Here is a 13,539-nt window from a genome sequence, read left to right as displayed (position 1 = left end):
TCCATGCCCCCACTACTCTCTGGGTAAATGTTTCTTGGAACCCATTCTGTACGGAAAGCAGAGATTGCAGCTGCGCAATCTACTTCCTACATTTAGCGTGGTCTACGGTGCTTTGTCTTTGCTCAGTGGTGGCAGCATGGAGTGCCCTTAAAGCTGCTTTTAGGTCGCTACACTGCTTTTTCAGTGTCTCTACCTGCTTTTCTGACTCTTCTCTTATCAGGACTGCACGCTGCACATCTTGATAGGCTTTTTCATATTGAACTTGGGAACGGCTAGACAAGACTGATGTGCCCTCTTGGCATCATCCACCTCTCTATCCTTCTCTGCCAGCTTCCTTCTTAACTCTAGGTTTTCCTTTTCGATGTCCTGGCATCCACTTTGCTCATCCTATTCCTTTCCTCTAATTCTGCTCGGAGCGTCCGAACGACCTCCTCTGTGCCTCGCAATTGTGCCAAGCAGGACACAATTGCCATCGGCTTGCGTGCTTTACTTAAATTCTTCCTGTGAATTTGAGAGAGGTTCTCCCACCACGTATGTCCTATACTTCCGGGACCTGTCTCCTCATTCACACAAAACTCACTCCAAAGGGGCCATCCTTTCCCTTCGAGATATTTTCTGAGTTCCAGCTCCCATACAGGACACTGGCCTACTCTGCTACTGCTGGTTGCTGCGACCACGAACTGCTCTGGGTTCATGAGGCGTTCCATTGCCTGCATGGCCATTTCCTCTTTCTCTCTTTAATTTGAAACAAGGGATGATAAGGTAATGCTTTTAAAATACGGGTACAGCTTTCGCTATGTTCCGATTATAAAACTCCCGACAGTTTGACGCAACAAAAATCTCTCGGTTTAACCTTGCAACCCTGTTAGTTACGCATGCAAAAACACACTTCCGAATTATGACTATTGATTTGAACTCCTTGAACACTTGTGGTTTTTCCTTTTCCCAATTAGATTTCCAATTCAAATTTCTGGTTCTCTCTGAGTGGGGGGGGCCACTTCTAATCAAGTCCCGGCAGAGTCTGCCACTAAATGTTGGTCGTTCTGGGTGAGTGTGCTTAACACTCAATTTGGCTCTGTTTCTTACTTAGCTCTGGAGTCGCCAGATGTCGTTAAGACACCGCCACAAGCTTCAAGGTGAAGTTCAAAGCAATAAAACCATACACCAATTAGTAAGTCCAAACAACTGAGTTTATTATAATACAATTATAATAACTACCCATGCACACGCTAAAAGGATTAAACTTACTCCTACCGCTAAATAAACTAATACTTATCTCTAAGGAACTGCTGGGTCAGGGAACAAGGCCTCTTGCTCTGCTCTGGTCTGCAGACTTCAGGTTGGTATCAGTTAAAAGGGGTCAGGAGTGCCTATCTCTGGTAGCGATCGTTGTGAGGCACTTACTTGTTGGCGGCTGCTGTCCGAACCCCCTCCTCTCGTTCAAGATCTTCTTGGCAAAAGCTGGTCCACGGAGGAGTGTTGGTCAAAGAGAGTGGAGGGCTGGATCAGAAGACTGAACCATGTGTGGGACCTGTCTTTTGTAGGTCCCAGGGGATCCGCGCCCCTTTGGGCGGACTCCCTTACCTGCTTGGAATCGATTGGGTCTCTTCTCAATCGATATGTTTGAACCCCCCAATCATGGGGCAGTTCCTCGGTCACTGGGGCGGTTCTTGGGACTTATTGTTTTGGGCTTCTCTGACGCCGAAAAGTCTGGCCTTCCATTCAATGTATTGATCTGTGTTTAACTTGTTTCCATTGTACCTGGGGATCGCCCGGTATTGCCTCATTAGTATGTTAACTGGTTTCTTTTCACACTGCTGTCTGGTTTCTGCAGCAGTCAAAACTGGTTTCTGCAGCCGTCCCAATATACAAGCGCTTTGCAAGCTGCTTGCTTTACAACATGTCCATTTTCCCTGCATTCCTTGCAATCTTCCATTTTGTGTTGGGCAGTGGCCACCCCAGGTGGCTACACTCACACTTCCAACTTCTTCCAACGGGCAGGAGATACAAAAGTCTGAGAAAACACACAAACAGATTCAAAAACAGCCCCACTGTTACCAGACTCCTAAACGGCCCTCTTATGGACTGACCTGATTAATACTATACTCCTGTATGCTTCGCCCGATGCCAGTGTCTATGTATTTACATTGTGGACCTTGTGTTGCCCTATTATGTTTTTTTTTTCATGTACTAAATGATCTGTTTGAGTTGCTCACAGAAAAATAATTTTTATTGTACCCCGGTACGCGTGACAATAAACAAATTCATTGTACCATGGTACATTTATGAAGGAGATGGCGGTGGGGGACTGATCCATGGAGGTTTTTGTATCCACGGGGTAGGGAGTATTCTTTCTTTCTGCCGGTGCATAATGTGTATTCAAGGATCCACAACTTCATTATGGCAAAGGTGAAGAAAGCTGAACACCCGGTGATAGTTATCTTGGACCATGCTCTGCATTTGGTGGATGTGGTCCTGGAGAAGGGGCCAGCACAGATGCCAGCGTGTAGGTTGAATATGGGGCTCCTGGTGGATTTGAATTTTTGTGCAATGATTGGAAAGGTGATTGATGACTATGTGGAGTTTAACAGGAATAGGGAGATCTCGCCGTCAGTGGTCTGGGAAGCGGTGAAGGTGGTAGTAAGGGGCAAAATAATCTTGTTTAAGGTTCAGGTGGACAGGGAGGCAAGAGAGCAGCGGCTGGTGGAGGAAATTTTGGAAGTAGATGGGAAGTATGCGGTGGATCCCACTTTGGAACTCCTGGTGAGAAGGAAGGAGTAACAGTAATTTCAAATGAAGTTACTGTGAAAAGCCCCTCGTCGCCACATTCCGGTGCCTGTTCACGTACCAGCCTCCCCGAACAGGCGCCGGAATGTGGCGACTAGAGGCTTTTCACAGTAACTTCATTTGAAGCCTACTTGTGACAAGTGATTTTCATTTCATTTCAAGGACTTTCTGGCACGGTTTGACCTCTGTCCACAGTGAAGGCTGTTTGACTGTTGAGGCGGGCGATGGGAGTAGTGTATGAATATGGGAGAAGGCCAGTCGTTTGCTGGTGGGCCAGCTACGCCCCCAGGCAGTTGCATGAGAGATTGTTTGGGTCCGGAATGGTGCAGGGGAGCTGTTGGTGGCACCGGAGTAGGTGAACAAGGCATTTGAGAGTTTCAGAAAATGTTGAACGGTTCGGAGCCAGCTGGGGATGTGTCAGACATGAGGGATTTTTTTTTGATGGGGGGCGGGGGGGGGGGGGTTGGAGTGTCCTAGAATAGACGGGGCAGAGCTGGAAGAGCCAATGGGGATGGAGGAGGTTCGGACGGCTATAGGGAAGATGCAAATGGGCAAAACACTGGGGCCGATTGGTTCCTGGTGGGGTTTTATAAAATGTTTCTGAATAGGCTGCTGCTCCTGTTGCTGGAAATCTTCAACGATGCTATGGCTAAGGGGGTACTCCTAGAGACGATGGGACAGGCATCCTTCTCGTCGCTGTTTAAAATAAGGATAAGGACCCGGTAGAGTGCAGGTCGTATAGGCCAATATCTCTTCTAAATGTGGATGCCAAGATTTTGGCGCTTGGGTTGGAGGAGTGCCTCCCGCAGGTGATTAGGGAAGATCTGGCAGGGTTCGTAAAGGTAGGCAGGTGTCTTCGAACGTGCGGTGTTTTGTTAAATGTATTGATCTCCCCATCTGAGGGGAGGGAGCCGGAGGTGGTGGTGCTTGACGCGGGGACGGCATTTGACTGTATAGAGTGGCGCTATTTGTTTGCAGTGTTAGAGAGGTTTGGGATTGACCCTAAGTTTCTGGCATGGGTCAAATTGTTATATAGGGAACCAAAGACGAGCATGTGTATGAACAAGGTGAATTTGGGTTACTTTCATTTGATAGGGGAACGAGGCAGGGGTGCCCCATGTCCCCCTCCTTGGTTGCGCTGGCAATAGAGCCCTTCGCCATTGCACTGAGGTGCTTGGATAAGTGGAAGGGGATAGTATGGGGTGGGGGTGGAGCATACGGTATCTTTGTATGCTGATGATTTGTTGTTGTGCAACAATGGGGGGATATAATGGGGCTGCACAGGAGATTCTGGGCTTTTTCAGGTTATAAGCTGAATATGGAAAAGAGTGAAATGTTTTTTGATGTCTTCTCTGAGGGCAGGAGCCGGTTTTGGGGGGGGGGGGGGGGGTTGCCATTTTGGTTGTTGACTACCCACTTTCGATATCTGGGAGTGCAGGTGGCTTAAGACTAGGCTCGGCTTTGTTAATTGAATTTCACACGCCTGGTGGATAGAGTCACGGCGGATTTACTGATGTAGGACAGCCTTCCCCTATCGTTGGCAGGTCTGGTGCAGGCAGGAAAGATGAATATTTTGCCAATGTTTTTATTCTTATTTCAGTGCCTACCATTCTTTTGGCTGAAAACGCTTTTATTGGGGTGGGACGGTTGATTTTATCGTTTGTTTGGGCAGGTAAGGTAGTCCGGATTAGGAAGACATGCTTCAGAGAGGGCGGCAATCAGGGGGTCTGGCCCTTCCAAACCTGTTGCGTTATTGGCCGGCGAACACGAGAAGGTGCGAGGTTGGGGTTAAGAGCCAGAGGTTTTGTGGGTGAAGATGAAATGAGGGTTCGGGGTTGAGGACCCTGGCAATGCCGGTGCTCCCGTTTTCCCCAGGGAAATGTTCTGGGATTCCAGAGGTGGTGGCCACATTGAAGATATGGAGGAAATTTCAGCAGCGCTTTCACTAGGGGCGGAGTTGATGTTGATGTCGATCTCGAGGGAATCACTGTTTTGAGCAGTTGAGGTAGGGTGCTAGGTTTTGGAGATGGGTGGAGAGAAAGGTGATGGAAATGAAGGACTTATTTCTAGAAGGGCAGTTCGTGAGTTTGGAGGTGTTGATGGAGAAGTTGGGATTTCTTGGGTGGGGGGGGTGGCCTTTAGGTATATGCAGGTGCAGGATTTGCAAGGAAGGTTTCCCCAACTTTTCCGGTGGTGCTGCCTTCCTTGTTGTTGGAGAGGGTGTTGTCAGTGATGGGGCTGGACGGGGGTGGTGGTCATCTCGGCGATATGTTGGAGGAGGACAGGGTGTCATTGGACAGGGTCAAGGCCAAGTGGGGAGAGGAGCTTGGTATAACGCTGTGGTGTGAGATGCTGCGGACGGTGAACGTCTCAACCTCGTGCACAAGGATGGGCGGTGCATGGGGTGCACCTAACAGAGTCACGGATGACGGTTTTTTGAGGGGGTGGAGGACGTTTGTGAGCAGAGTGGGAAGGGTCCAGCCAATCATGTCCTGCCCGAAGTTCCAGAGATTTTGGAGGTTTGTTTTAGCACCATGTCGGTGATCTTGCAGTGGATTCGGTGCCCAGTCCCCTGGGGACTGTTTTTTGGGGTGTTGGACTTGCGGGGGCAGATATTTTGGCCTTCGCCTCGCTGATTGCTCAGAGGCTGGTTCTGTTGGGGTGGAGGTCAGCTTCTCCACCCAGTGCCTCGGTAAGGCCTGCGGGATTTAATGGAGTTCCTGTATTTGGAGAAAGTCGAGTTTATTTTGAGGGGAGTCAATGAGGGTTTCCAGAAGAAATGCCGTTTGTTTATGTTACACTTTAAAGAATTAGTTACCGTCAGCTGCTGGTGGGGGTGGGGAGGTCTTTTATTGGGGTGATGTCGGGGGGGGGGGGGGGGTTTGTTGTTTTGGTTTGTTGTGTTGTATGATTAAAATGGTAATGTTAAAAATCAAATAAAAGTAATTTAAAATGTAATGTATGTAACCGGTAAGGTGGTCGAAGCAGATACGATGGCAGCATTTGAGGCATCTATATGAATAGAGGGATACGGACCCTGGAAGGGCAGAAGGTTTTAGTTTAGACAGTTATGATCAGTGTAGGCTTGGAGGGTCGAAGGGCTTGTTCCTGAGGTGTACTGCTCTTTGTATACAGTAAATGCACTTTTAGACTCCCAAATGTCTAGCTATTGGGTCTTTGGCCTCTATATTCCTTCCTTTAACCACCAAATGCAGCCTGCAAGGACAGATAGGGTAGGATCTTTCATTGAGGAGATGGTGATGAAAGTGGATTGAAATTACTTGATGTACTGGAGTAGAGGGAGCAATTTACAATCTGACATGGAGAAAATGAGTTTGAAAAAGGTATAAGGGGGGAGAAAGATAGATTCAGGACAAGGTAAGAGATGCTCTTGGGTGAAGGCAGATACAACATACTTGTTCAAAGTTTCTGCTGTTGCTTTGTTTCCTATGACTAATTCTTCAGTCTCGCTCTTGTAAGGCATCAGTGCTCATTTTCACTATCTCTACTTGCTTTTACTATATGTTATTAATATTTGCTTGTTTTCTCTTGTACTCTATTTCTCCATTTTGATTTTTTTTGGTCATCTCTAAAAATGTCCCAGCATTATAGATCTTTTGTTTCAATTTGATGCCATCCTTAACTTCCTTAGTTAGCCATGGATAGTTCATACTTCTCGTAGGGTCTTTCTCAGTAGATTTTGGGCTGGATTCTCCCTCCCGCTGTGCCACATTTCTGTTCCACCCCGCCGGCGGGATGCTCTGTTACGGCGGCTGGTCAATGGAGTTTCCCATTGTGGGACAGCCCCACGCTGTCGGGAAACCCCTGGGCTGCCGGAAAAACGGAGCATCCCGCCGGTGGAGAATCCAGCCCTATATCTTTATTGGGTGATAGGAAATATTTATTTAAATGTCTATCAATGTTTCTCTACTGTCTTGCCTTTTAACCTATTTTCTCATTCTACTTTAGCCAAGAATGTCTTCATACACTTGTAATTGCAAGACATGAGTTTTTGAATCAAATTTTCTCTATCATGATATGATCACTCTTGCCTAGATGATGCTTTAGTAAGAGGTGATTAATTAATCCTGTCTCATTACAAGTTTCCTGGTTGGTTCAAGAAAATATTGTTCTTAGAAATTGTCACAAATAAACTCTTATGTACTCATCTTCCAGGTTACCTTTGCCAATTTTAAGTTGTCCAATCTATAGGAAAATTACAATCACCCATAATTGTTGTAGAATCTTTCTTAAATTCCCCCATCTTGAGTTATAAATTGTCCTATGGCGTAGCTACTTTTCAGTATAAAGCACTCCCACTGGTGACTACTTTCCTTTGCTATTTCTTATTTCCACAAACTAATTCTATATTTTGATCCCCTCCTCTTGGTATCCAAGGATGTGTCGGTTAGGTTGCAGGGTTAAATGGATATGGTGGGGTGGGGTGGGCAGGAAAGTGGTAGAATGTTCTTTTGGAGGGTTGAGAAAAACTCTATGGGCCAATGGCCTCCTTCTATACTGTTGGGATTCTGTGATTCATCCATCTTGTTACAAATGCTACAAATAATAAATGAAACAAATTAGTGATTGTATATTTTTTCTCTGCAGGCACCTAATAGTTTTAGTGGTTTTCTCCTGTGCTTTGACTATTCGAGTAAACTAAACCACTTAATTAGCTGACTTAGCATTTTAAATACTCAGATTTCTGTTCTTGTATTTGCAGGTTTTGAAGATGTTGGACCCTACACTGTGCAGCAAAGGAACAGCAGATATACCATTCTGTGATACTTCACCAACTTCATTTCTTTCAAATAAAAAGAGCATAGGACGATTTCACCCATATACCCGATATGAAAATATCACATTTAATTGTTGCAACCGTTGCACAGGAGAATTAACAGTCTTATGAAATATTTTTAGTGTAAAGATTATATTGGTATGAACAACTTGTGTAGAAGTACTACTGTTTCTTGTTCATTTAAAAGTGGCAATATTTTGAAGGAATTAAAATTATATTAAATGAGTTTTCTTTTTTACATATATCGGTTATATTTTTAAGAAAGCTGTGTATGTTGTATACTAATACAAGATCCAGTGATATATTCATCCTTATTCTCTCTTGTTCCATATACTGCCTGATTCTTTGTTTCGGGATTCATCTAATTATGATGTAAACGTATTATGTATTTTACTGCCATTTTTTTGTGTGCGTGTGTGTATGACGTGAGGAGTATTTTTCTGCATGTGTTTCTGCCATAGTTGTATCAGTTTAAAACTGCTATTTTAGATCAAGTGAACTGTTACTGGAATGTTCAATTAGATCAATGTTTTCCTGATCAGGTCACTTTATGAAGTATTGTACAAGTCAACAGAATGTTCAGTTTGTAATGAGATATGCATATCTGTTTTTGATATGTGTGCTGTATAACTTTTGTTCGCCCGTTTATTCTTTTTGAATTTAATAGAATGTATTGAACTATTTTTTTAAAAACCTGGTGTGTGTCTGAAGTTTAACTAACTGCTGAGGCATGTTTTACTCCCCATTTCTTTTGCCTAGGCATCAGTCCAGGACCGCTTAATGACTTGATAGTGTTTCAGAGACTGATGACTAGTGGAAGTATCAAGAGAGAATTTTAGAAGGATTAGTTTCACACAACAGTATAAGAACATGCAGTGCTTTATTGCAAATGCTGTAGCAGTGACAATCTCAATTTAAAGAGAAATTGATAAATATTTGTATGGAAGAATATAAAAAGATTGTTGGGAAATATGAACCAAATAGGGGAACGGAGTCTGGAGGGGGGTGTTTAGGCCTTGCCAATCTGATGTTCAGTTGAAGTATTTTGTATTGTTCCAAAATCGTATTAGTATTATTTGGACTAGATGTTTTTGTGGTGTTTTTCAATGGAAATTCAGTCATTGTGGTAATTAGTACATTTTCTTGATTTGTGCCAAATAGTTGACTGGTATTCAGTCGATCTTCCTTGTGAAAATTAGTCTCAAAGAAGAAGATAAAATAATAAGTAGATCATTTGTTCATGAAGGAATATGTTATCTTACACAAATTGTGAATTGGGCATACTATGGTTACATAGGAAAGGGAATAGAGCTGGGTAATTTCCTTGTTTTCTTTAATTTATTTTGTGATATCTGCATCGCTAGCAAGGCAGTTCTTGCCCATCTTTAGTTAGCTGCCCCTCAGATGATTGTGGCCTGCCTTCTTGAATTGCTACAGTCTATACTGATAGATAGAGTTCCAGCATTTTGATTCAGTAAGTATGAAGGAATGGTGATTATGGCAAGGCTGTGTGACTTAGAGGTGTTAATGTTCCTATGTGATTGTTGCCAGTGTCTTGTGTGGTAGAGGGTTCAGGTTTGGGAGGTGTTGTTGCAGAAGCAATGGAAAATGCCGTGGGTATTTAAAGGTGCATTAATGTGCCAATTTTATTGTTAAAATCTGTACACCATAAACTTTATTTCAACTCTCCATTGTCCTGTCCTTTCAGTAATTGCCTCCTCTCACTTCTCAAATGTATCAGTCTTGAAGTAAATGGCTTAACCAATGTAGAAGAGGAAAGGTTAGTGTGAAATGCAAGGATAATTGACTGGAATGGAGAAAATTGTGAAGGAGAGAATCTATCTCCACTTGGAGAGGCAATGTTTGATCAGTGATAGTCAGCATGGCTTTGTCGGAGGGAGGTCATACTTAACAAATTTAATTGAATCTTTTGAGGAGGTGGCCAGGTGTGTAGACGAGGGTAGTGTAGTTTACATGGATCTCAGCAAAGCCTTTGACAAGGTCGCTCATGGGAGACTTATAAAAAAAAAAAAGGCAAATGCACATGGGATACAGGGAAATTTAATAAGGTGGTTTCAAAATTGGCTTAGTTGTGGGAGACAGAGGGTGATGTCACACAGCTGGTTTAGTACTGGAAACCAGTGTCCAGTGGCGTACCACCGGGATCTGTGGTGGGTCCCTTGTTATCAGTCTTTGTATAAAAACAACATAGATGACTATGTGGGGGGGATAGGATCAGTAAGTTTGCAGATGACACAAAGATTGGCCGGGTGGTTAACAGTGAGGTTGAGTGTCTTGGGTTACAGGAAGTTATAGATGGAATGGCCCAAATGGGCAGATAAGTGGCAGATGGAATTTAACCCTGAAAAGTATGAAGTGACACACTTTGGAAGGAAAAATTTGATAAGGAAGTATTCAATGAACGCATGACACTGGGAAGTTCCGATGAACAAAGGCAGGTTTGTCCATAGATCTCTGAAGATGTGAGGGCAGGTTAATAGGGTGGTGAAAAAGGCACATGCCTTTATCAATCGAGGCATGGATTACAAAAGCAGTGAGGTCATGCTGGAGTTATATAAAACTTTGGTGGGGGAGCATTTTGGGCTTAGCGACCATAATTACATAGGATTTCAGGTAGTCATGGATAAGGACAAGAGTGGCCTGCGGGTGAGGGTGCTTAATTGGGCAAGAGCAAATCAGGAACTGGGGAATGTGAATTTGGAGTGGCTATTTGAGGGAAAACCCACATCTGATAGGTGGGAGGCTTTTAAAAGCCAGTTGATTGAAGTGAAGGACTGCCATGTCCCCGCAAAAATGAATGATAGAAATGGCAGGATTCAGGAATCATGGATGATAAGGGAAATTGTATGGTTAATCAAAAGGAAGCATGTGATAGGTCTAGCCATCTAAAAACCGACGAAGCCCTTGGGAATACAATGAAAGTAGGAAGGAACTTTCATTGTATTATGAAATTAGGGCTGAAAGGGGCCATGAAATGTCTTTAGCAAACGTTCAAGGAGAATTCCAATGCTTTCTATGCATATTTTAGAAGCAAGAGGGCAGGAAGAGACAGAAGGCCCACTCAAGGGCAATGGAGGGAAGCTCTGCTTGGAACCACAAGAAGTGGGTGAAATCCTCAATGAGTACTTCGATCGGTATTCACCAGGGAGAAGGACATGACGGATGTTGAGGTCAGGGATAGGCGCATGAACACTCTTGAGAACATCACTATTTCAAAGGAGGAAGTGTTGAATATCCTAAATTGCATTAAGGTAGACAAGTCCCCAGGGCCGGATGGGATGTATCCCAGAATACTGCAGGAGGCAAGGGGAGAAAGCTGGGGCCTTAATAGATATCCTCTTTGACCATAGGCAAGGTTCCAGAGGACTGGAGAACAGCCGATGTTGTTCCCTTGTTTAAGAAAGGAAGCAAGAATAATCCAGAAAATTATAGGATGGTGAACCTGACATCAGTGGTGGGAAGGCTTTTGGAAAAGAGACTGAGGGGTGGGATATATGCACATTATGAAAGTAGGAAGGAACTTGAACATGAAATTAGGAGGGCTAAAAGAGGCCATGAAGTCTTTAGCAAACATGGTCAAGGTGGAAAATTGACTTTTTTTTCCGGCCATTTATAAACTATTTTATTGAGGTATTTTTGGCATATAAAACAGCAACATTATACTGTAGTGTACAAAAAGCAAATAAGACATAATGCAAGCATCGGCTCCCCTTTCGCAAGAACCTGCCTAAGCAACCCCCCAAGAAAGCTCGCCATGTCCAAAAGCCATACTTCAGACTTCGGGGACTTTGAGTCCCTCCGTGCCAACAGTATTCGTCGCCGGCCTACCAGGGAAACAAAGGCCAAGACGTCAGCCTCTTTCTCCTGGACACATGGGTCCTCCGAAACCCCAAAGATTGCCACCTCAGGACTCATTGCTACCCTAGAAGCATGCATTTCCTCAGCTTCTCACAAACCGCCTCGTCTGCCAGCAGCTCAACTTCCAGCCTCCATTCTGGGCGCTGAAAGCTATCTTTGCAAATCTGCAGATTAACCCAGTGCGGAGCATGGTCCAAGATGGTAATTGCCGAATATTCTGTACCCGTCATCCCGGTCAACAAGTCCCCGCTCATGATAAAGAAATCGATTCGGGAATACACCTTGTGGACGTGAGAATAGAATGAAAACTCCTTCACCGACGGCCGACTAAATCTCCATGGGTCAGCTCCCCCCATTTGTTTCATGAACCCTCTCAGTTCCTTTGCCTTCGCTGGCATCCTACCCATTTTTGAACACGACCGGTCCAGGCCAGGATCAAGAACTGTGTTAAAGTCCAACCATGATCAGTTTGCGCGAGTCCAAGTGAGGGATCTTCCCCAGCAACCTCTGAACAAAATCTATGTCATCCCAATTAGGGGCATATACGTTGACCAGGACTACTCTCACCCCCTTGAGCTTACCCCTAACTATAACAAATCTGCCACCCCTGTCCGCAACTGTACCTTCCACCTGAAATTGGACCCGCTTGTTGATCAAGATCGCAACCCCCCTGGTCTTAGTGTCGAGCCCCGAATGGAAGACCTGACTAATCCAGCCCTTCCTTAATCTGACCTGGTCAGCCACTTTCAGATGAGTCTCCTGTAGCATGACTACATCTGTCTTCAAAACCCGTAAATGCGCGAACACATGCGCCCTCTTGACTGGCCTGTTTAGCCCTCTAACATTCCAGGTGATCAGCCTGGTCGGGGGGGGGGGGGGGACCTTGCCCCCCTCCCCTTTGCCGATCAGCCATCTCCTTTCTTTGGCCAGCCCCCAAGCCATGTGTCGTGCTTCCTCTGGCCCGCCTCCTGCCGGCTCCACCCCTGACCTCTTTACTGTTCTCATGCCCAATTTCCAACATCGTCAACAGACCTACTCCCGCCCCACCACCACCACCACCCCCCCTCTCCCCCCCCCCCCCCCCCCCAGCAACACCACCCTATAACCTAACCCCTGACATAAACTAGCTAAATGAACACCCCCACCTGGCTTCTGTTGACTAGCCCACCCAGCTAGCCTAATGGCTCCCAACTCCGGTGCCAGTGAGTCTCTCACCTATTGTTCCCTGGCTCCCCTCCCCCCCCCCCCCCCCCCCCCGGCCCATCCACACCACTTCCCCAAATCAACCCTGCTTGAATAAATACTCTAAACAGGACAGAGACAGCCCCAACAATAGTGCAATTTAAGTCATACAAATCGAAATAGCAGGCACTTTCAACCATTCCTGTCTGAATGCAGAAAGAGATCACAAAAATTCCCCGAAAAACACACCCATATCCGAACCATTCTAACTATTCTCTTTTTCTACCAAAACTCAAACAAAAAAGAGACATGAAGAGAAAAAAGACAAAAAACACATAAAAACCAAGATACAAAAGCATGAAAAAACATGCAGGCATCTCTCAGAAACAAGAGAGAAAAAATTTAAGGTTCCAACACGAGCCCAAGAGTCCTCAGCTCGGGACCAGCGCTTGCCTCTTTGCATAGACCATCGCCTCCTCGGGTTCCTCTAAATAATGGTGCTTGGCCCTCGTACATAACCCACAGTCGTGCCGGATAGAGCAGCCCAAATTTCACCTGCTTCTTATATAAAATTTCTTTAACTTGCGTGTAGCTGCCCTCCTGGCCACCTCTTCGCTCAGGTCTTGGTAAACGCACAGGGGTGCTATTGTCCCAGTTGCATCTCTGCGTGCTCTTGGCCCATTGAAGAACCCGCTCCTTATCCAGGAACCTATGGAACCGGACCACCATCATTCGTGAGGGACCCCCACGCTGCCTCACCTGCACTCTATGTGCCCTGCCCACCTCCGGCGGGCGAGGGAACACATACATGGCAGCATCCAGTCCCTCAGCCCCCTCCGGGAGGCCAATGATTCCTAAATTTTGCCATAGAGACTTGTTCTCCAGGTCCTCCA

General features: G+C 45.3%; 1 protein-coding gene across 2 annotated transcripts in view; it reads left to right on the top strand.

The window, feature by feature from the left end:
- blzf1 (basic leucine zipper nuclear factor 1) overlaps positions 1-9,274 on the top strand; it is a 33,441-nt gene extending 24,167 nt beyond the window's left edge. For both annotated transcript variants that reach the window (XM_038802051.1, XM_038802052.1), the window contains exon 7: positions 7,511-9,274. In XM_038802051.1, the coding sequence (XP_038657979.1) occupies positions 7,511-7,696 (186 nt within the window). In that variant the 3' untranslated portion in view covers positions 7,697-9,274. The remainder of the gene's footprint in view (positions 1-7,510) is intronic.
- Positions 9,275-13,539: the final 4,265 nt, after the last annotated feature.

The sequence above is a fragment of the Scyliorhinus canicula genome, chromosome 7 (assembly GCF_902713615.1).
Source record: "Scyliorhinus canicula chromosome 7, sScyCan1.1, whole genome shotgun sequence".
NCBI lineage: Eukaryota > Metazoa > Chordata > Chondrichthyes > Carcharhiniformes > Scyliorhinidae > Scyliorhinus > Scyliorhinus canicula.
Note: the sequence above shows the minus strand (reverse complement) of the source record. Positions and strands in the feature narration are given on the sequence as shown.